This window comes from Etheostoma spectabile, chromosome 6 (assembly GCF_008692095.1).
Source record: "Etheostoma spectabile isolate EspeVRDwgs_2016 chromosome 6, UIUC_Espe_1.0, whole genome shotgun sequence".
Lineage (NCBI taxonomy): Eukaryota > Metazoa > Chordata > Actinopteri > Perciformes > Percidae > Etheostoma > Etheostoma spectabile.
Genome location: NC_045738.1, coordinates 16,115,230 through 16,139,605, shown reverse-complemented (window position 1 = coordinate 16,139,605; position 24,376 = coordinate 16,115,230). Strand labels below are relative to the sequence as shown.

Below are 24,376 nucleotides of genomic sequence, written 5' to 3'. Positions count from 1 at the left end.
ATACAGCAACTGACCAAGAAGCATATCAAAAAAGTCTGATCTGATAGTTCACCCCACTTCATTATGTAACTTCATGTAATACTTTTTTACTGTGTTCTAAGGTTTTTTTGGAGAGCTACTGATGTTGGTGTGCCAGACATTCACCTGTCAGACCTGGTGATGCTGCTCATGCCGCACCAGCCCCTTGGCCGCATCCAGCCTCAACTATCCCGATTTCTTCACCCAAGTAACCTCAATGGCAGAGAGCCAACGCATGAAAACATTGCTGTCATACTACCCACCAGTTGGAGAATTGTTTTTTCCTTTACATTGTTCTTGTTTATTTTAAATCTCTTGTACTCGAGCATAGTTAAAAGTAGATAAGAGATCATTACTTTTAAATTGGTCCCATGTTTAACGTTGGTCTTTTTTATCTGTTGTGTAACTGACTTCTGATCTATGTGCTTCTTTTCTGTTTTTTCCTCATGTCCTCTGTTTCCATCCCCCAGCTGCGGCTGACAGCCTTGTCAATGAGGCGAGGAGTATATCAGTGAGAGCTTTGTAAGGCTCAAGGTCCACTTCTCTTCTTGTATCGCTATAATACAACAGTATGTGATTTAAATAAGAGCTGTTCGATTGGCATTTTTAAGTTAAATCAGTTCACTTTTAGACTGTGGAAAGCCTATTCCTTTGTGAAGTACTGAGAAGCCACTAGCTAATGAAGTAATTTAATACTAAGACATGTTTTATGAAATAAACATGTTTAGTTTAAGTATGATTTACCTAACTGTTGCCGCCTTTTGTATTTTGTAAATGTATTGATGACACCTCTTTATAACTCCACAGATGAGTCTTCAGTCACCGTGTTGGGGGTTTTGATTCACTCAGACCAACATGTCCTTTTTCAGACAGCAGCTGATGCACATTGCCACACACATTCTGCGTTGCAGGGTAAACTTTAAGAGAACAGTATAAATCAATTGGTCTCTGTGATGGTTTATGTGTGGATGTTTGGGTTCCAGTTTAGCCTCTATTTGTGTTAAGAAGTAGTTTGCAACACTGGAGGTAATTACATTTGATTATCAGGAATACCGCTATGAGGTGAAGAAGTAACTTAAAAAAAAACAATTCAACTATCTTTGTAGAACTTGTAGCTTGTATTTTTTGCTAATTCGTATTTTCAATATTTTTTCATCCAGATAACTCATTTGGGCCCCAGCTGCTACAGATGCAACCAGGCATGTTTGAGTGTTCTTGCCCTCAACCTGCACTGCCTGAGAGAGACCAGAGAGCCTTACCACAGTCATCAACCACCAATGTTAGTATACAGATTCTCACTAACCGCTCACCGCTCACTGTTTGTTTCAGGTCTGCTCTCTATTCACTAGGTAGTATATCCAATGAAACTGAATTTGGCATGTTTGGGCAAGGATATCAAGTTTAGTGCTTTGTGCAATGCAAACTCATGTTAACTTGCATAGGCATTGATGCCTATGCCAGCGTTCTAAAACATAAAGCCTCAAAGAACTAGAAGCCAAACAAGTCTTAGCACGCATTATTGAGCAGTCAAAGCCACTTGTATATGATAGGAAAACAATCCCAACATTTCTTCTGACTAACTTGCAAACAGCTAGTGAAGCTTCGTTTTGGGCACAAAGCTATTTGCCTAAACAACACCATTAATTTGGTTTACTGCAGTATACTGCCTTATCTCATAGCTACTTACTGTTCTGTTTATTTCTCCTTTCCCTCATTTAATTTTTTGTGTATAAAAAGAAATCCACTCACCATTTTACAACCAGTCAGAACTAGTGAATTATTAGTTGTTCAAACCCACTTACAGATGCTCAAGATTTCAAAAGTGTCATAAATAATTAAAGTTAACTTTATTATTTCAGTAAAGATGGCCTAAAATAACACAATGGCAAAATTACAAAAAAGATTGCAGCAGTGACTGTATCATTTAAATGTTTTTGTGAGATGAGACAAAACCAACAAAAGCTACTAAATGTCTTAACAATCTAAAGCAAGGAACGTTTCTATACCTCTTAATATTATGCCATCTAGTACAAAAGCACCACTATGACCTCAAAGCTAAATATAACTGAATTAACACCACTGTAGGAATCACAAAGCAACTTCCTGGCAGAACACTTTATGGCAGATCAGTTGAATTGGATTGTACTAGACTACCTATAAGACCACTGCATCTATGAACTGTATATAATATGCCATTTACCGCAGCTTGAAGTGCTTGGAAAGCACCTTGAAAGTGTTTGCAAAGTGCTTAAATGTGACTTTGGAAAAGGTCTAGGGACCTGAATACAGAAGAAACAGCTGTTGTACTGTAAAAAACTTGATGTTCTCATGTTCCAGGAGGATGTCCATGACTCAGCCCACGCCACTGGTCAACTGGTGACCAGCATGATGACGATGAGGCTGCGTGATTCTGGAGCACATCCCCATCACACAAGAGCAGATCCAGAACTACATAGTTCACACACAGGTACGTATCAGCGACATGCCTTGTTTAAACTTTTACGTCCGTATCTATGACTTCTACCAAGAATATGGATGGACCTGTGCTTTTAGATGATTGCCTCTCAGTTATACTTAAGAATTTTTAAATTTAGTTTGTTTTCCCTATTTGTGTTTTCAACCTAGTTTCAGTTTTATTGTCGAATTTTAGAATTGAATCAGTTTTCTACAGAAAAAATGCACATGTTACATGCTGAGAAAGAAGTCCCTCGTATCTGATGGCTGTTACATATCCTGTTACTTGGACGCATGTCTGAAATGGCTAATAAATATTAAATGCACCCTTTCACAGAGAGATCAGTCTTCTGCAACTGGCACACAAGAGCCTGAACGAGCACAAAGTGCAACGGTAAGCATGATGTATCTTAATGTCCTTTATAAATTAACTCAGTTTGAAATTTTAGTACTGCTCTGCCTTTTAGTTCCCTCATTTCATTGTTCTTCACTTCCAAAATTGGGGACACCCTCTCACCAGCTGCAGCCACCACAGCAGAGGACCATGTCGGTCACACACATGAGGGCGCCATCACGGAAACAAGGGTGTTGCCAGGAAGCTGGGAGCCTCGAGGACGGCACCATTAGGTGGCGACATGCAGCAGCAGGAGCAGAGGGAGGGAGTGACAGTCTCCTCGAGAGTCAGAGGCCGGGCGGCTGCTGTTCCACCTGTAAGAGCCCACTCAGTTTTTTTAATGTTTACTGTCTAATTTCATGACTAAAAATTCTCTTTTTGTATGTCCTCATTACTGAAGGTTTGTGGTTGTTGCAGTGGGTCCATACTGAACGTCAAATCCCCACCTAACATAATTCCAGTGTGGTAGAGAAAATGACTACAGTCATTGTTCTGTGCAAACAGCCATTTTAATCAATCCAATCAAGTGGATTTGTTTGAAGTTTGTCTTGTTTCCCTGTTAAGCTGATGCAATGGTGAACAGTACTTTGAGTGCTTTTGAGTATTATCTTAGACAAACTTGAAAATATAACTTTCCTTGACTCCAGATAGACTCCAATCTCTCTTCTCTATTTATTGACTGTATGTGTTGTAGGAATGGGTGCCCATCATCAGATGTGATATGATGACCCAAAGGAATGAGGCTCAGCCCCCGCTGTCTGACGCTTATTTCAAGGCATGCCAGCTAAACGCAGGAAGGTAATTGGATCAGTTGAACTTTACTCATTATGTACATTAGTACTGTCCTTGCCTTCTTAAGGTGTGTGGGTGTGTGTGTGGTGTGGGTGTGTGTTGTGTGTGTGTTGTGTGTGTGTGTGGGGTGTGTGTGTGTGTGTGTGTGTGTGTGTGTGTGTGTGTGTGTGTTGTGTGGGTGTGTGTGTGTGGTGTGTGTGTGTGTGTGTGTGGTGTGTGTGTGGTGTGGTGGTGGTGTGTGTGTGTGTGTGTGTGTGTGTGTGTGTGTGTGTGTGTGTGTGTTTTAGACAGGACTGGGTAGTGGAAGCCTCCTCTCCCTCTCTGATGCGGTGAGTCAAGCGGCCAGACGCGGGTGTGAAGCCCATCACTTCTGCTGAGCGGTTACAAGACGATCTAGAGACCCAGAGCTAAAGGAAGCCTATGCAGAAACAGGTAAGTCTTGCATGTACAATCACGCAGGGCACACTGACAGCGGTACAAGATTACACCGGATAGTCCAGCAGTGTAACCTTGTGCGTTAAAAGATGTAATAATGTTAAAAACCAATTGGTTAAAAATAAGTCGTATTTACAATTTATCTGAACGAAGTGTTAAAAAAAGGACGATGATGACCTTTTAAACTACTCTGAGAATACTAAATACTATTTTCTTTTCATACAAGTAGATGAGATAATAGATCTGAAACATTAGTTAATTGATTGTTGATTGACAAACAATACAGCAGCTTATTTGATATACATTTTCAAACAACATCTGCAGTTTCTTGGCATAATTGTTTATGACTTTTTGTGTGTATGTGTTACTATGACTATAAATGTTCTTTAATGGCATATTTGTTTTTTAAATTATTTTTGACAAACTATATATATATATTACATTTTTTGGCATCATATGAGTAACACCTTTTGACATGTCATTTTCTATGGCATACTTTATAATACCTTTTTCCTCAGGTTAAAGCGACATCAAGAAACGAGTGGAGGAAGACCCGAATTCAACTCTCAGCAGTTCCCCAACGCACACAGAGCCTTTTCATCAGACTCATAATTATTCAACTGATAAGAGAACTGTAACGCTCTCGCCGTTTTCATCTTTAATTCTTGGATCTTCATTCAACTACACTCGATACCGCTTTACCCCCCCCCCCCCCCCCACCGGTCTGTATGCCTTTCTAAGCAGTTAGCAGCTCTCCTGCTAATTGCCTCATGCTAATGTGACTCTTTCCTCCCGATGCCTATTATTTCTTGGTTCAGTTTGGTCCAACTCTCGCTGAAAGAACGTTCCCTATGAAAAGAAGTTTGACTAAATCAGGACATTTTACTTTTTCTTTGGATATATGTGTATTCTGTACGTTTTATTTGCCCTCATATCCTTGTGTTTGTTTTGTTAATATGGAGTCTAATTGTCATCATTTAGTAAACCTTACCTTCATGTCAACACTCAAGCTCAAGTATCTTTCATGTTAGAAACGTGCTGTTTGTACATGAATGTACAGTAAGCTTAATAAAATCCTTGATACAATAAAGACTCCTCATTTTGCTTTGAGAAGTGATGGAAAAAGAGAGCTACTAATCAACCACATTAGCTTATCTCACTCAAAAGTCAGTGGTGGAAGAATTACTCAGTTTACTAAGTAGACGCATAACTGTCAAAGTAAAATACTTATGCAGAATGGCCCATTTCAGAATAATATCTTTTACTGGAAAACTCATACATTCATGTGTTATCACTTTAATGTTGTAGCTGGTAAATGTGGGACTAATTCTAGTACACTGCTGATATTTTAATATGTATGAATTGTTGATACTATTTTTTGTATTAGTAATCTGAACCTCAAAGTAATTAAATATACCAATGTGTATTCGAGTAAAAAGTACAATATTTCCCTCAAATGTGTGGATAAGTATAAAGTAACAAAGTGTACCCTCAATTGTACTAAGAAAATGTACTTAAATACTTTCCACTGCTGCAAAAATGCCATGTAAAAGCTCGTTGATTTAATTTGCCAATAAAACACAGGATATGGGCACTATGTACATTGTGATGAAAAATAATTGTGCTTACATAGTGTCTCCACCAGAGAGCACTACTGATTGATATTACACTTTATTAAAAACAAGTTTTGTTAAAATGACTTTTTAATAACTTATTGGGACTTTTATGACATACTTACTATGACTTGATGTTCTATACTATGACTATTTATCACTTTTATGACATAGTACTAAAACCTTTGTAGGATTTTTATGACATACTTTATATATATATAGATATATATATATATATATATATATGACAACACTACCTCAAAATTTGGGTCACTTACAAATTTCTATTCCACTCCATTATAACATAATACCAGCTGTCTGAGTGGGGGGCTGATCTTTAATACAATATCTACATTACGCCATTACAGCAACCATTCCTCCAATCATCCAAGCACATTCTGTTTACTAATCTGATATCATTTAAAAAACATTGGAGAACGCTTTTGCAATTTTGTAAGCACATAATGTAATCTGAAAACTGCTGCCCTGGTTAAAAAAACAATGCAACTGATCTCAGCTGGTATTCTGTCTATAATGGCGTGCAATGGAAATTTCTAAGTGACCCCAAACTTCTGACCGGTTGTGTGTGTACACACACACACACACACACACACAAAGTTTGGTCACCCAAACAATTTTGTGTTTTCCGGAAAATCACACTTTTCACCACCAATACGTTGGGAAATGAATAGAAATAGATCAGGACATTGACAAGGTTAGAAATAATGATTTGTATTTGAAATAAGATTTTTTTTTTACATCAAACTTTGCTTTCGTCAAAATCCTCCATTTGCAGCATTACACATTGCAGACCTTTGGCTTCTAGCTGTTAATTTGTTGAGGTAATCTGGAGAAATTGCACCCCACGCTTCCAGAAGCAGCTCCCACAAGTTGGATTGGTTGGATGGGCACTTCTTGCTACCTACGGTCAAGCTGCTCCCACAACACTCAATGGGGTTCAGATCTGGTGACGCGCTGGCCACTCCATTACCGATAGAAACCAGCTCCTGCTTCTGCTCTAAATAGTTCTTGCACAATTTGGAGGTGTGTTAGGGTCCTGTCCTGTTGTAGGATGAAATTGGCTCCATCAAGCGCTGTCCACGGGTATGTATGGCGTGGCAAAATGGATGATAGCCTTCCTTATTCAGATCCCTTTTACCTGTACAAATCTCCCACCTTACCACACCAAAGCAACCCCAGACCATCCTATTACCTCCACCATGCTTCAGATGCGTCAGGCATTCTTCCACAGTCTTTTCATTGTTCTGCGTCCCACAAACGTTCTTCTTTGTGATCCAAACACCAAACTTGGATTCATCCGTCCACAACATTTTTTTCCAGTCTTCCTCTGTCCAATGTCTGTGTTTCTTTTGCCCATCTTAATCTTTTTCTTTTATTGGCCAGTCTCAGATATGGCTTTTTCTTTGCCACTCTGCCCTGAAGCCCAGAATCCCGCAGCCGCCTCTTCACTGTAGATGTTGACACTGGTTTGTTTTTGGTACTATTTAATGAAGATGCCAGTTGGGGACCTGTGAGGCGTCTGTTTCTCAACAAGAGACTCTAATGTACTTATCTTCTTGCTCAGTTGTGCAACGCGGCCTCCCACTTCTTTTTCTACTCTGGTTAGAGCCTGTTGTGCTGTCCCCTGAAGGGAGTAGTACACACCGTTGTAGGAATCTTCAATTTCTTAGCAATGTCTCGCATGGAAAGCCTTCATTTCTAGGACAAGAAATAGACTGTCGATTTCAGATGAAAGTTTTCTTTTCTGGCATTTTGAGTGTTTAATTGACCCCACAAATGTGATGCTCCAGAAACTCAATCTGCTCAAAGGAAGTCAATTTTGTATTTTCTGTAACAACCTAAACTGTTTTCAGATGTGTGAACATGATTGCACAGGGTTTTCTAATCATCAATTAGCCTTCCTCTATACACCTATGTAGATATTGCACCAAAAACCAGACATTTGCAGCTAGAATAGTCATTTACCACATTACAGCTGTATAGAGTGTATTTCTTCAAGTTAAGACTAGTTTAAAGTTATCTTCATTAAAAGTACAGTGCTTTTCCTTCAAAAATAAGTACATAGAAAACCCTTGTGCAATCATGTTCACACATCTGAAAACAGTTTAGGTTGTTACAGAAAATACAAAATTGACCTTCCTTTGAGCAGATTGAGTTTCTGGAGCATCACATTTGTGGGGTCAATTAAACACTCAAATGGCCAGAAAAGAAAACTTTCATCTGAACCTCGACAGTCTATTCTTGTCCTTAGAAATGAAGGCTATTCCATGCGAGACATTGCTAGAAATTGAGATTTCCTACAACGGTGTGTACACTCCCTTCAGGGGACAGCACAAACAGGCTCTAACCAGAGTAAAAAGAAGTGGGAGGCCGCGTTGCCACACTAGCAAGAAGATAAGTACATTAGAGTCTCAGTTTGAGAAACGAGCACCTCACAGTCCCAACTGGCATCTTCATTAAATAGTACCCACAAAACACCAGTGTCAACATCACAGTGAAGAGGCGGCTGCGGGATTCTGGGCTCAGGAGAGTGGCAAAGAAAAAGCCATATCTGAACTGGCCAATAAAAGAAAAGATTAAGATGGGCAAAAGAACACAGACATTGGACAGAGGAAGACTGGAAAAAATGTTGTGGACGGATGAATCCAAGTTTGGGTGTTTTGGATCACAAAGAAGAACGTTTTTGGGACGCAGAACAAATGAAAAGATGCTGGAAGATGCCTGACGCCATCTGTTAAGCATGGTGGAGGTATAGGATGGTCTGGGGTTGCTTGGTGCTGGTAAGGTGGGAGATTTGTACAGGTAAAAGGATTCTGAATAAGGAAGGCTATCACTCCATTTTGCCACGCCATACCATACCCGTGGACAGCGCTTGATTGGAGCCAATTTCATCCTACAACAGGACAAGGACCCTAAACACACCTCCAAATTGTGCAAGAACTATTTAGAGCAGAAGCAGGCAGCTGGTATTCTATCGTAATGGAGTGGCCAGCGCAGTCACCAGATCTGAACCCCATTGACTGTTGTGGGAGCAGCTTGACCGTATGGTACGCAAGAAGTCCCCTCACACCAACCAATCCAACTTGTGGGAGCTGCTTCTGGAACGTGGGGTGCATTTCTCCAGTTACCTCAACAAATTAACATAGAATGCCAAAGGTCTGCATGCTGTTTTGCTGCAAATGGAGGATTCTTTGACGAAAGCAAGTTTGATTAAAAAAAAAATCTTATTTCAAATACAAATCATTATTTCTAACCTTGTCAATTTCCTGACTCTATTTTCTATTCATTTCCCAACGTATGGGTGTGAAATAGTGTGACTTTCCAGGAAAACCAAAATTGTTTGGATTACCCCAAACTTTGTGTGTGTGTGTGTGTGTGTGTGTACACACACAACCGGTCAGAAGTTTGGGGTCACTTAGAAATTTCCATTGCACGCCATTATAGACAGAATACCAGCTGAGATCAGTTGCATTGTTTTTTTAACCAGGGCAGCAGTTTTCAGATTACATTATGTGCTTACAAAATTGCAAAAGCGTTCTCCAATGTTTTTTAAAATGATATCAGATTAGTAAACAGAATGTGCCTTTGGATGATTGGAGGAATGGTTGCTGATAATGGCTAATGTAGATATTGTATTAAAGATCAGCCCCCCACTCAGATCAGCTGGTATTATGTCTATAATGGAGTGGAATAGAAATTTGTAAGTGACCCCAAATTTTTGACCGGTAGTGTACATATATATATATATATATATATATATATATATAAAGTATGTCATAAAAAATCCTACAAAGGTTTTAGTACTATGTCATAAAATGTGATAAATAGTCATAGTATAGAACATCAAGTCATAGTACAGTATGTCATAAAAAGTCCCAATAAGTTATTAAAAAGTCATTTTTAACAAAACATTTGGTTAATAAAGTTGTAATATCAACTCAGTAGTGCTCTCTGGTGGAGACACTATGTAAGCACAATTATTTTTTCATCACAATTGTACATAGTGCCCATATCCTGTGTTTTATTGGCAAATTAAATCAACAGAGCTTTTACATGGCATTTTTGCAGCAGTGGAAAGTATTTAAGTACATTTTCTTAAGTACAATTGAGGTACACTTTGTTACTTTATACTTATCCACACATTTGAGGGAAATATTGTACTTTTTACTCGAATACACATTTGGTATATTTAATTACTTTGCAGGTTCAGATTACTAATACAAAATAGTATCAACATATTCATACATATTAAAATATCCAGCAGTGTACTAGAATTAGTCCCACATTTACCAGCTACAACATTAAAGTGATAACACATGAATGTATGAAGTTATTCCAGTAAAAGATATTATTCTGAAATGGGCCATTCTGCATAAGTAATTTTACTTTGACAGTTATGCGTCTACTTTAGTAAACTGAGTAATTCTTCCACCACTGCACTTTTGAGCTGAGATAAGCTAATGTCGGTTGATTATAGTTTCTCTTTTTCCCATCACTTCTCAAAGCAAAATGAGGAGTCTTTATTGTATCAAGGATTTTATTAAGCTTACTGTACATTCATGTACCAAACAGCACGTTTCTAACATGAAAGTATACTTGAGCTTGAGTGTTGACATGAAGGTAAGGTTTACTAAATGATGACAATTCAGACTCCATATTAACAAAACAAACACAAGGATATGAGGGCAAATAAAACGTACAGATATACACATATATCCAAAGAAAAAGTAAAATGTCCTGATTTAGTCAAACTTCTTTTCATAGGGAACGTTCTTTCAGCGAGAGTTGGACCAAACTGAACCAAGAAATAAATAGGCACTGGGAAAAGGAGTCACATTAGCATGAGGCAATTAGCCAGGAGAGCTGCTAACTGCTTAGAAAGGCATACAGACAGGTGGGGGGGGGGGGGGGGGGGGGGGGGGGGTAAAGCGGTATCGAGTGTAGTTGAATGAAGATCCAAGAATTAAAGATGAAAACGGCGAGAGCGTTACAGTTCTCTTATCAGTTGAACTTAATTATGAGTCTGATGAAAAGGCTCTGTGTGCGTTGGGGAACTGCTGAGAGTTGAATTCCGGGTCTTCCCTCACTCGTTTCTTGATGTCTGCTTTAACCTGAGGAAAAAGGTATTATTAAAGTATGCCATAGAAAATGACATGTCAAAAGTGTTACTACATATGATGCCATAAAAATGTAATATATATATAGTGTGTCAAAAAATAATTTAAAAAACAAATATGCCATTAAAAGAACATTTATTAGTCATAGTAACACATACACACAAAAAAGTCATAAATCAATTATGCCAAGAACTGCAGATGTTGTTTGAAAATGTATATCAAAATAAGCTGCTGATATTGTTTGTCAATCAACAATCAATTAACTAATGTTTCAGATCTATTATCTCATCTACTTGTATGAAAAGAAAATAGTATTTTAGTATTCTCAGAGTAGTTTAAAAGGTCATCATCGTCCTTTTTTTAAACACTTCGTTCAGATAAATTTGTAAATACAGACTTATTTTTAACCAATTGGGTTTTTAACATTCTATTACCATCTTTTAACGCACAAGGTTACACTGCTGGACATATCCGGTGTAATCTTGTACCGCTGTCAGTGTGTCCCTGCTGTGATTGTACATGCAAGACTTCATTACCTGTTCTGCATAGGCTTCCTTTAGCTCCTGGGTCTCTAGATCGTCTTGTAACCGCTCAGCAGAAGTGATGGGCTTCACACCCGCTGTCCTGGCCGCTTGACTCACCGCATCAGAGAGGGAGAGGAGGCTTCCACTACCCAGTCCTGTCTAACACACACACACACACACACACACACACACACACAACACACACACACACACACACACACACCACACACACACACACACACACACACACCACACACACACACACACACCCCACACACACACACACACACACACACACACACACACACACACACACACACACCTTAAAGAAGGCAAGGACAAGTACTAATTGTACATAATGAGTAAAGTTACAACTGATCCAATTACCTTCCTGCGTTTAGCTGGCATGCCTTGCAAATAAGCGTCAGACAGCGGGGGCTGAGCCTTCATCTTCCTTTGGGTCATCATATCACATCTGATGATGGGCACCCATTCCTACAACACATACAGTCAATAAATAGAGAAGAGAGATTGGAGTCTATCTTGGAGTCAAGGAAAGTTACATATTTTCAAGTTTGTCTTAAGATTAATACTCAAAAGCACTCAAAGTACTGTTCCACCATTGCATCAGCTTAACAGGGAAACAAGACAAACTTCAAACAAATACCCACTTGATTGGATTGATTAAAATGGCTGTTTGCACAGAACAATGACTGTAGTCATTTTCTCTATCCTACACTGGAATTATGTTAGGTGGGGATCTTGACGTTCAGTATGGACCCAACTGCAACAACCACAAACCTTCAGTAATGAGGACACTACAAAAAGAGAATTTTTTAGTCATGAAATTAGACAGCTAAACATTAAAACAAACTGAGTGGGCTCTTACAGGTGGAACAGCAGCCGCCCAGGCCTCTGACTCTCGAGGAGACTCGTCACTCCCTCCCTCTGCTCCTGCTGCTGCCATGTCGCCACCTAATGGTGCCGCTCCTCCCGAGGCTCCCAGGTCTCCTGGCAACACCCTTGTTTCCCGTGATGGCGCCCTCATGTTGTGTGACACCGACATGGCCTCCTCTGCTGTGGTGGCTGCAGCTGGTGAGAGGGTGTCCCCAATCTTTGGAAGTGAAGAACAATGAAATGAGGGAACTAAAAGGCAGAGCAGTACCTAAAATTTCAAACTGAGTTAATTTATAAAGGACATTAAAGATACATCATGCTTACCGTTGCACTTTGTGCTCGTTCAGGCTCTTGTGTGCCAGTTGCAGAAGACTGATCTCTCTGTGAAAGGGTGTCATTTAATATTTATTAGCCATTTCAGACATGCTGTCCAAAGTAACAGGATATGTAACAGCCATCAGATACGAGGGACTTCTTTCTCAGCATGTAACATGTGCATTTTTTCTGTAGAAAACTGATTTCAATTCTAAAATTCAGACAATAAAACTGAAACCTACGGTTAAGAAAACACAAATTAGGGAAAACAAACTAAATTTAAAAATTCTTAAGTATAACTGAGAGGCTAATTCATCTAAAAGCCAACGTGTGTCCATCCATATTCTTGGTAGAAGTCATAGATACGGAGCTAAAAGTTTAAACAAGGCATGTCGCTGATACGTTACCTGTGTGTGAACTATGTAGTTCTGGATCTGCTCTTGTGTGATGGGGATGTGCTCCAGAATCACCTGCAGCCTCATCGTCATCATGCTGGTCATCCAGTTGACCAGGCTGGGGCTGATGTCACTGGACATCCTCCGCTGGAACATGAGAACATTCAAGTTTTTTTTACAAGTACAACAGCTGTTTCTTCTGTATTCAGTGTCCCTAGACCTTTTCCAAAGTCACATTTAAGCACTTTGCAAACACTTTCAAGGTGCCTTTCCAAGCACCTTCAAGCTGCGGTAAATGGCATATTTATATACAGTTCATAGATGCAGTGGTCACTTTATTAGGTAGTCTAGTACAATCCAATTCAACTGATCTGCCATAAAGTGTTCTGCCAGGAAGTTTGCTTTTGTGATTCCTACAGTGGTGTTAATTCAGTTATATTTTTAGCTTTGAGGTCATAGTGGTGCTTTTGTACTAGATGGCATAATATTAAGAGGTATAGAAACGTTCCTTGCTTTAGATTGTTAAGACATTTAGTAGCTTTTGTCTGGTTTTGTCTCATCTCACAAAAACATTTAAATGATACAGTCACTGCTGCAATCTTTTTTTGTAATTTTGCCATTGTGTTATTTTTAGGCCATCTTTACTGATAATAATAAAGTTAACTTTAATTATTTATGACACTTTTGAAATCTTGAGCATCTGTAAGTGGGTTTGAACAACTAATAATTCACTAGTTCTGACTGGTTGTAAAATGGTGAGTGGATTTCTTTTTATACACATAAAAATTAAATGCAGGGAAAGGAGAAATAAACAGCAACAGTAAGTAGCTATGAGATAAAGGCAGTATACTGCAGTAAACCAAATTAATTGTGTTGTTTTTAGGCAAAATAGCTTTGTGCCCAAAACGAAGCTTCACTAGCTGTTTGCAAGTTAGTCAGAAGAAATGATTGGGATTGTTTTCCTATCATATACAATGTTGGCCTTTGACTGCTCAATAATGCCGTGACTAAGACCTTGTTTGGCTTCTAGTTCTTTGAGGCTTTATGTTTTAGAACGCTGGCATAAGGCATCAATGCCTATTGCAAGTTAACATGAGTTTGCATTTGCACAAAGCACTAAACTTGATATCCTTTGCCCAAACATGCCAAATTCAGTTTCATCTGGATTATACTACCTAGTGAATAGAGAGCAGACCTGAAACAAACAGTGAGCGTGTTAGTGAGACATTGTATACTAACTATTCGGTGGTTGATGACTGTGGTAAGGGCTCTCTGGTCTCCTCTCAGGCAGTGCAGGTTGAGGGCAAGACACTCAAACAATGCCTGGTTGCACATCTGTAGCAGCTGGGGCCCAAATGAGTTATCTGGATGAGAAAAATATTGAAAATTACGAATTAGCAAAAAATACAATGCTACAAGTTCTACAAAGATAGTTGAAATTGTTTTTTTTAAGTTACTTCTTCACCTCATAGCGGTATTCCTGATAATCCAAATGTAATTACCTCCAGTGTTGCAAACTACTTCTTAACACAAATAGAGGCTAAACTGGAACCCAAACATCCACACATAAACCATCACAGAGACCAATTGATTTATACTGTTCTTCTTAAAGTTTACCCGTGCAACGCAGAATGTGTGTGGCAATGTGCATCAGCTGCTGTCTGAAAAAGGACATGTTGGTCTGAGTGACATCAACACCCTCCAACACGGTGACTGAAGACTCCATCTGTTGGAGTTTAATAAAGAGGTGTCATCAATACATTTACAAAATACAAAAGGCGGCAACAGTTAGGTAAATCATACTTAAACTAAACATGTTTCATTTCATAAAACATGTCTTAGTATTAAATTACTTTCACTTAGCTAGTGGCTTCTCAGTACTTCAAACAAAGGAATAGGCTTTCCACAGTCTAAAAGTGAACTGATTTAACTTAAAAAATGCCAATCGAACAGCTCTTTATTTAAATCACATACTGTTGTATTATAAGCGATACAAGAAGAGAAGTGGACCTTGAGCACTTACAAAGCTCTCACTGATATACTCCTCCAGTTCATTGACAAGGCTGTCAGCCGCAGCCTGGGGGATGGAAACAGAGGACATGAGGAAAAAACAGAAAATGACAGCACATAGTCAGAAGTCAGTTACACAACAGAATAAAAAAGACCAACCGTTAAACATGGGACCAATTATAAAAAGTAAATGATCTCTTATCTACTTTTAACTATGCTCGAGTATCAAGAGATTTAAAATAAACAAGAACAATGTAAAGGAAAAACAATTCTCCAACTGGTGGGTAGTACTGACAGCAATGTTTTCATCGGTTGGCTCTCTGCCATTGAGGTAGTTCTGGGTGAAGAACTGGGATAGTTGAGGCTGGATGCGGCCAAGGGGCTGGTGCTGGCCATGAAGCAGCATCACCAGGTCTGACATGGTGAATGTCTGGCACACCAACATCAGTAGCTCTCCAAAAAAACCTTAGAATCACAGTAAAAAAGTATTACATGAAGTTACATAATGAAGTGGGGTGAACTCATCAGATCAGACTTTTTCCTGATATGCTTCTTGGTCAGTTGCTGTATTGACAGCATCATAGGACTGGGAAATATATTGCGATATGAGACTAGATGTCGTCTTACATTTAGGATATATCATAATATCGTAATATAAGTGTTGTCTTTTCCTGGTTTTACAGTTTTTACATGTCATTTTCTGAACTTACCTTCTAGCTGTTTTATTATTTACCTCAACCCACTAAGTAATTAAATCATTTCTGGAGAATATTTATCAAAAATCTCATTGTGTAAATAACATCTTGTTACAGCACCAATAGTCAACCATACAATATTGTCGCAATATCGACATCAAGGTATTTGGTCAAGAATATAATATTTGATTTTCTCTATAATGCCCTGCCCTACAGCATCATATACTTGATGGTTTACCAGTAGGATCCTCAGGACTGATGAAGATGTTGGTTGCCTGAGACAGCCTCTGCATAAACTGAGCAATGCTCTCTGTGTCATTCTGTGCCTGGCCCAGAGAGCCCATCATGGTGCTCAGCACACCACGGACAATGCCTGTGAACAGCTCCGGGTTGAGGGCTTCGGCTCCAGCTCCAGCAGGAGGATTTGGCATGGGGTTGGGCCCTGCAGCAGGAGCAGGAGTAGCGCCAGAGGGAGGTTGTGGTGGAGAGAAGATGGGTTGGGCCTAGAAATGAAATGAAAACTAGGAGTGAGGATTTGTTAACATTACTTTGCTATAATTGAAATGCAGTGATTTCTTTAAATGGAAAGCACCATATGGATAAAACAAGAAACTCACTAATGATTAGGGCTGGGTTTCGTTTAAAATGTTTGTGTTTTTACTAGTGCCAACACAATGATTATTAATATATAATAACCCTTTTTTTCCTTTTAACAAAAGTCACATCGAGCGTTTAACATTGAATATGAAAAGCTGTCCAAATAAAAGCAGTTTCATAAGAACTTACTAAAATACTGTCTGGAATTTTTTTCAATCAAAAAGAATAAGTTAAGGAGCGGAAATCTGATAAAGCATTTGATGCCAGCCTTTGGTAGTTGAAAGATTTTCAAAAGATGCTGAAGCCTTAAGACAAAATAACCTACATAAAAAACAACGTTGACAACAACTTGATTCTCTGATTTCAGGTGATATATATTAGCAATGACTGCTGATTTGTGAGACATTTTAAGATTGCAATGTCTCCAACTAAATTTTGAATATTGTGCATTCTACTGTTATTGTGAAATGAAATACTTTTATTTATATCATTATTCTATCTGGCTCCATTTGAACACACTTCTAAAAAAAAATTAAAATAAAATCTATTAACACGATTTCCAAGAATTAAAATTTAATATGACTTTTTTTTTTAGTGATGCGTTCCTTTCGCATGATCTGGGTGCAAGTAATATAGGACTACAGAATGATTTGCAAATTAAGGTGCAAAGTGTATGAAGTGCACTCAAGTCAAACATTCAATCACTGACCTGCTGCATGAATTCACTCACTCCCTGGATGAAGGCTGGGACACCAGATGTGGTGACAGTAATTGAAGGGGCCCCTAAAGGGACCGCACCGGCACCACCTGCTACCCCTAGGAGAGAACCCAGGAGCTGGCTGAGGTCTGGGGGCATCCCCTGGGATGGGGGCTCCGCAGTGTTGGCCTCGGATTGGCTCGGTGGACTAGTAGTGTTTGCGGTAGGCGGAGGAGTTGGACCCGAATTGGAGAAAGAAAATGAGGAGGAGGCTGAGGAGGTTTGAGAGGAGGAGGAAAAGGAGGAAGAGGAGGATGTGGATGTGGATGAGGAGGATGTGACTGTTTGACCAGCTGTAAAAAACAGATTGAAGTATCACTGATATAAAGCAATTTTTGACCAATTTTTCTATACATACATAATTACAATAATATGCTGCTAATGAAGTCCAGATCTAAATTCAACAACTGAAAATGCTTACCCATTTGTCCAGGAAGCAAAAGCTGTCCAACCAGTCCACTAATCATCTGGTTGAGAGCAGCAGGGTTGAAAGCCTGTGGAGCAAGACTTTGCAATTAATCTCAAATGTTAATAGTCAGCTTCAAAAACAGGGATCAAATCACAAAACATTATCCCCACCTGTCCTGGCTGCTGGCCGGGCATGGCAGCCCTCACATTGATGGTGGTTCCCCGAGTACCGAAGGCTGGAGGGGGCAAGTTGGGTGCAAAGGGGGGTCGGGTGAACACGACCCTTGCCTGGGGCTGGGGGCCAGTATGGGGTGGAGGTGGGGGAGCAGTAGGGGTGGTGGTGGGTGTGTTGGGACCTGTGGTGGTAGTTGAGGAATTGGCTGTGGAGCTGTAGCCAGGAGGGGTGGGCTGGGGTGGGACTGGTTGTCCAGTAGCGGTGGCGGTGGCGGCGCTAGTAGCTACGGCAGCAGCATATTGGCTGATCTGTTGCATGAGATTCCGCATAAAGTCAGGGGGTAGGGCACCTGAAGGGGGAAACAGAGACCAATGAGACTAGCATGACATACTTTTGTTATCAGCAGAAAATGATTTTCAAGAGTTACAAAAAGGCTTATTTTCTGATCCCAACCACTATACAGTATTTTATTGAATTGAAAGGGGTTTTACATGACTAGACTGTGTTATATAAAATGTAGCATGCCAAATGTACTATGAATTGGCCTTTACCTGGTTGTCCAGGCATTTGCTGTCCAGCTCCAGCAGGGTTTGCACCTGGTCCTGCACATACACATAAAAACACAAAAATAGTCTGAACTCCCTATACAATACTAAAGTAACTGTCTGCCAGTATCCCTCTATTACAGAAGTATTTTTGCAATAACAGAGCCATCATTTAACAAAACTATCTTCTGAAATTTGAGCCTGTAAATCAGATAACATCAAAGTTCCACTCTTCAGATCACTCTGATTGTAGCAGTGCATGAAGGATGTAGTAGTGTGGTATATGCGATCATGTAACGCAACACACTGCTGCCAAGCGATATGACACACAAACAGCTGTAACGTAGTGAAGCATTCAATCAGTGGCGGGTAGGGGACAACACACCATCCGTGTTCATCTGCATCATGACCACCGGGACTGCCTGGTGGCTGATCCTGATGACACGGGGGCCAGCCTGTCCCGGTCCAGCCTGCTGATTGGAAGGGGAATTCTGTGGGGGTGAGGTCTGTCCCTGACCTGCCTGCTCGAATTGGCTAGCTGACTGGGTAGGCGGGGCTTGTCCCTCAGTGCCGTTAGCCGCAGCACCCAGGTTCATCTGTCGGTGAAAAGAAACAAGCACAGTCATTCTAATGACATTAAAGGCTCACATTAACAACTAACAAATTAACAACTAAACTATGCTCACAAATGAACTTACTTGAACTGGGATGTGGTGGTGCACAGCTCCAGGCAGAGTGACTGGGTTGGTATAGTGGGAAAACGGCCGCACCACGTGCAGGTGGCGGGGAGCAGGGCTCATGAGGTTTAATCGCAGGTCACTGAGGGCCACAAGGGCGTTACCCAGGAGACGGAGACACTCAAACGTCAGGACAAGAGTACGCTGGTCTTCCTCTCTCTCCTAAGGCAGAAAAGAAACCATTTTGGGCAACTTCTTAAATTAACAAATAACTACATAATGCATGTTAAAGACACAGGGCAAAAAGGTTCAACATTTTGTTTTTTTTGCTGAGAGTAAGATGAGACAATTGTTACCACTCAAGTGTCTGTATGGTAAATATGAAGCTACCACCAGCAGCTGGCTAACTTAGCTTAGCACAAAGAATGGAAACAGAAAGAAAGAGCTAGCCTGGCTCTGACCAATGAAAACAACATTCACCTACAAGCACTTCTAAAGCTCACGATAGACATATATTTCACTTTAATAAAAATCAAACAAAACAAAAACTGAAGTTTGAAAACAATTATTGGCTGTTTAACAAGGGGTTTCTACAGAATATGTCTTGGTCATGACCAGTTGCCAGGCCACAACAAAAGAATCAAGAAAGTTATTGTCCTGTAAAAGAATGTTGAACTTTTCCTTCCAAAATCTCAAAATCTTGCTAATTGCTGATCTATTCCACACCTCCTCTTAAGACAAAGACCATTCTAATGTTTAGACGGAAACGTATGAAATAAATTAGTTAGCAAGTGGTCAATTACTGCATTTTGAATAATCCCATTGATTCAAAAATAATGGCAATATTAAAAGTTATGGCTGCCCCTGAACCCTTATGAATTTAACAATTTAAGACATGATATTGGAAATGTTTATGAATCCTGGCATCCTAATAAAAAGCATTGTTTCAGAAATATTCTAAGACCATCGGTTAATTATTATTTGGCAGTTTGAATCGTACTGTATTATTGTTGTATTCTGCTGTGGTGGCTGTCTCCAGGATGGTGTGAGCTCTCTGAATGAAGGGCTGCAGTCTCTCCTCCACCCTCCGCAGCTCAGATAACATCTCTGCCAACTCAGCTGGGCTGGGGTGACTAGGGCAAGAAAGGTAGAGCTGATTACAACTAAACAAAACACAAAGCTAGGCAGTGGTCAATTCAGTGATACAAGAAATACAGCACGACTATGTATATTGAATTTAATAATATATCAGATCAATTTACAGCATAAAGTGAAATGCTTTATGTTTGCAAAGTTCAGGAATGATCTGTATTTATTTTATGCTAAAAAATTTCATGTTCATTTCAAATGTGCCTGTCTCAGAAGTTTGTGGCATAAGAAACAATATGAGCAACAAAGAAAGAGGATGTCTCACTTGGGTCCAGGTTGGGGTGCTGGTCCCTCAGATTGTGCTGAAGAGGTGGGTGCAGGTGGGGGAGTTGTTGGAGGTGGGGAGGTGTCCATGGGCTGGGCAGAGGGAGAGGGAGTGGAAGTAGTAGATGAAGATGAGGGAGGAGGGGGAGCAGCAGCAGAAGTTGCCTCTGTTTGGGTGGCAGTGTCACTCGGCCGGCCCTGAAAAAGACACAAGACAGCAGGCGAATTAGTTAATACGGTGGATATTTCTCTGGAGCTTTGCGTTTGAAGTACGCCTGCACAATTGAGGGAAATATATGAATCCCAATTATTTTGCTTAGAATTGATATGACAATTCTATGCCACGATTTTTTTTTGACCATGACTAAAAACTAATTGGCAGTACCAAACCAGAGTTAATATAGTTTTGCATTTTTTATTAGTTTTTATTTTTATTTTGTATTTTCGTAACGTTACCGGGGTTAGCTTCTGTTTCGGGGAAAGGGGGCTTGGCTTTTTTGGCACCTATAGCACATTGTGCATCACCACAAGCCTGTAAACATAGACGCTTCAATGAAGAGAAGGGAGAGCATTGCAGCGCTTGGGAGTGCTTTAAAACCTATTTTATACAGTTTATGTGTAAAACTCACAGAAGAAAGTAGTAGTGTCTGATGCATTTGGCTCGTAAAAAATTAAATGAGAATCAAAGTCATCAAAAAACAAATATATTAAAAAATTAAATCGTGAACAGGGTGAATCGAGATCGCGATTTTATAACGATTAATCATGCAGGCCCAGTCTGGAGTAATGTGAACTCTACCTCCATCCTGTGGATGACATCATTGATGTCCCTCAGCAGGTTCTCAGCCAGCACCAGCCTCAGCCTTGGCCCACTCTGCACTGGTTGGTCCATATCAATGTGCACATTCACAGAACCATTGCTCTGAAATAAGAAAGGTAAAAATCAACAAAACACAAGGTAATGTTATGTGGGATTGTATGCTGTCAGCAGGCATCTTACTCCAGTGCTGGTTGTGACTCTGGCATTCCTGGCATTCTCTCCCATACCAGACATCATCTGCTGAACCGACATCTAAACAAAAAGAATAACAGCACTTAAGTATGGCACCTTTGGAAACACTTAACATGCTATACTAACCTTTTAACGGTCATAGTTAAGATTAGACAACATACTGCATCTAAATATATATTTAAAAACTAACCAGAGGGAATTCTTCTTCTACATATATATGTTAGGATTTATGTTCAGGAAAGGAATAATCTATTTGCTTTTTGAGTTGCTGTTCATCACACTGGACTGCATGCGCAGGTTTGTCAGAAATCATTGTGAGATCACTAGCAGAAATCTGACTGAGTTGTTTATGTACTATCCTTGAATTTATACCAAAACATGAAAAAAGAACATTAGATTTGGGATACTAAGAGTACTCAATCGATTTAGCATTGCACTTCTATAATTTTGTCGGACTCGCTGTGGACTGTAAAAAAAAAAAAGTGCACAATCACTACACGGAACAGCCCTGAACAAGTTTCAAAGCAGACCTACCTGTATCTGCTGGGGGTCCATGATGTTGACAGGGAGGTTGAAGGTGCCAAGCATTACATAGCTGTTAGCATTGCGATCATGTGGAGGCACTTGCGATGTTCCCTGGGAGGACGAGGAGGGTCCACTGTCAGCTGAAGTGCTTCCTGACCCTGAGCCAGGCTGGGAGGGCGGAGGGGGGGCCCGTTCCACAAGATGTATCACCTTGCCATCCACATCTGGGGATGAACACAGAACTACAGTTACATATGTGCACATTTGATGATGTGTTAACTTCACACTTCCTTTTTTGTTTTGTTTTACACCGCTGAAGGCCTTCAAAATGATGTCCAATTATTATGTCCAATTATTTTTGCCGGTAATACTATACAAATACTGACAAACACAAGTCATCTTAAAGCCCCCATTTGTTTGAAAAGGATTCTTGGAGCTCAGGTGGGCACTTGGGAGCTAACTTACTGAATGCAATATATAGTCATTACCTTTTGCTACAACAGCTAAATAAAAAATAAAAAACTGCAACCATCAAAGTCAATTCCTACTTACTTATTCAATGTGTGTGGCCTATATGTTAGAATAATAATGAATAAGTAAAATTAATATTATGAACCTGCACTATAGTATAACACCCAAATAAGAAAAGAGGAAGGAGCTCAAACACCAATCTTGAAACAAGAGAAAATCAAGTTGTGCTTTGCTCTAATTGAGCTCTTAATTACTTACTGTAGTCTGCCAGAGTCCGTTCATCCTGTAGAACTCTGCCCTGATAGATCAGCCTCTGTTTGTCCACAGGGATAGCCACTGAAGGGGCAATGTGCTCCTTAAACTCTTTAACTGTCAGCTACAAAGAAGAAAGAACAGACATGAGTCAGACCAACACAAAGCCTGACAGAAAATAAGAATTCACTCCAGAGTTTCCTGTAGGAACTGAAGAACTTACCTGAGCACCAACAGTGTAGGTTCTGCTTTGGGAGTCTAGTGTTTTGACTGTCACCTCTATGTCTGCAGTTTGTTCCTCCATGGTGTTCCTGTATCATAAAATGATGTGTTCCAGTAATTATAGCCCAAATGATATTTAAATATTGAGGCAAATAGTAATATAAATATGTACACTTAAATGTCAACTTTACGTAATGAAGGCAATGTTTCTAAATAACATCTTTTGTATTTATGTACTGACATTTCTTGGTACTTGTCAGCTGTCATGTTGTACACACCAACATAATATATAAGTAGTAAGCTAATATTTGATTAGTTGGTATTGTAATCAGGTATAGTCAATTTCATTCACAGTTAATCTGTCATTTTTATTAACTGACTAATCATCAAACGCGAAAAGAAAATTACAAACAAGTTGCTTGTTATTTCCAACTACCAATTCAAAACCCAAAAGTGTTCACTTAAAAAAAAAAAAAAGAACAAGCAAATAAAAAATCTGATACCAGTGAATCTTTGGTATTTTTTAATTATTGGAAACTAAAAGTAATAAACTTTTTTCAAAAATGGTGAAAGAGCTATCAGTTAAAATGTAACTACTTTTCAATAGTTACATTTGTGTTCAGTTTAATTCGTTCAATAAAAGAATGATGGAAATGCTTTCCTTTCAGTTTTTGTATTTTAACAAGCAATTCGTTTTATTTGAGCAGAATACTGGAAGCAGCAAAAATGCAGAATTGAGTACACTTTAATATCTGCAACATTTCAGAGGTTTAGGGAATGGACTGGTGCAGCAACAAGTCAGAGACAAAATCACTAATAAAGCTAAGGCTTCAAAATCAAATGAAATACTGGCACTGGAAACATCTATTGTTTTAAAGCTCTGAGCATCCATGTTTTTTTCACCCTACATTACTCAACGTTAAAGCTCATCAACAAAATACGTATCCATGAACACACTAGTAGGCGACATCTCTGGTCGGACCAACGGAGGAGCACGTGAATGCAGTATTATTTTAATTAAGCCAAACCAGAGCACAAGATTAGCAGCTTATTTATAAAAATGGTTAGCAGCTAGCTAGGTTTACTTGCTAGCTAGGTAGCATCATAATGTTACCGTATCGCTAACGTTATCAGCTTAACGTTAGCGGAGTTAAGTTAGCGTAGCTAGGTAAGCTGTATCCTGTTAGGCCATTCAACAGCACGGGGATTTGAAATTTTAACTGCAACGCTAGCTAGCTAATTAAACAATTTGAACAGTGACATCATGTAGCTAACACGAACAGCAACGGTAATAACGTTACCGTTAGCTAGCTAGTTTACATCGGCTTGCTAGCTAGATTTAGCTTTGCTCCACTTGGAAGCTTTAAGCTAACTTTGACCAGCTAACTAGCGTCAGTAAGGAGGCTAAGCTAATGCCAAATAAACTACACGTTACAATAAGCATTGCTATATAACAGACAATACGATATTTCGTTTTTATAAAGAGATTGTGATGTGTTGTTCAACGGTTACCTTAAAAGTCACACTATCCTTTCAACTTATCCAGTGTATGCAGCTGTTTCTTATCACCATATAACATGCAAATGACTTCCTAGTACTTGGTGGTACAAGCTGTCTGGTACTTGCCAGAAGCTACCAAGCA

The 24,376-nt window shown here is 39.5% G+C and overlaps 1 protein-coding gene across 3 annotated transcripts; it reads right to left on the bottom strand.

The window, feature by feature from the left end:
* Positions 1–10,246: 10,246 nt before the first annotated feature.
* On the bottom strand, positions 10,247–24,375 carry bag6 (BCL2 associated athanogene 6). Of its 3 annotated transcripts, none has more exons than XM_032517978.1 (25): positions 24,247–24,375; positions 22,736–22,823; positions 22,519–22,636; positions 21,799–22,013; positions 21,253–21,324; positions 21,052–21,174; positions 20,254–20,450; positions 19,840–19,972; positions 18,861–19,061; positions 18,548–18,758; positions 18,169–18,219; positions 17,614–17,966; positions 17,456–17,528; positions 16,987–17,327; positions 15,919–16,183; positions 15,281–15,450; positions 14,999–15,052; positions 14,593–14,701; positions 14,215–14,339; positions 12,988–13,122; positions 12,590–12,646; positions 12,258–12,482; positions 11,756–11,863; positions 11,381–11,527; positions 10,247–10,838 (listed from the first exon to the last, which is right to left on the bottom strand). In XM_032517978.1, the coding sequence occupies exons 2-25, from the start codon at positions 22,814–22,816 to the stop codon at positions 10,743–10,745; spliced, it is 3,660 nt and encodes a 1,219-aa protein (XP_032373869.1). In that variant the 5' UTR covers positions 22,817–22,823; positions 24,247–24,375; the 3' UTR covers positions 10,247–10,742. The 3 variants fall into 3 exon arrangements, with proteins under 3 accessions (XP_032373869.1, XP_032373870.1, XP_032373871.1); XM_032517979.1 differs by having other exon boundaries at positions 16,987–17,246; XM_032517980.1 differs by having other exon boundaries at positions 18,680–18,758.
* Position 24,376: the final 1 nt, after the last annotated feature.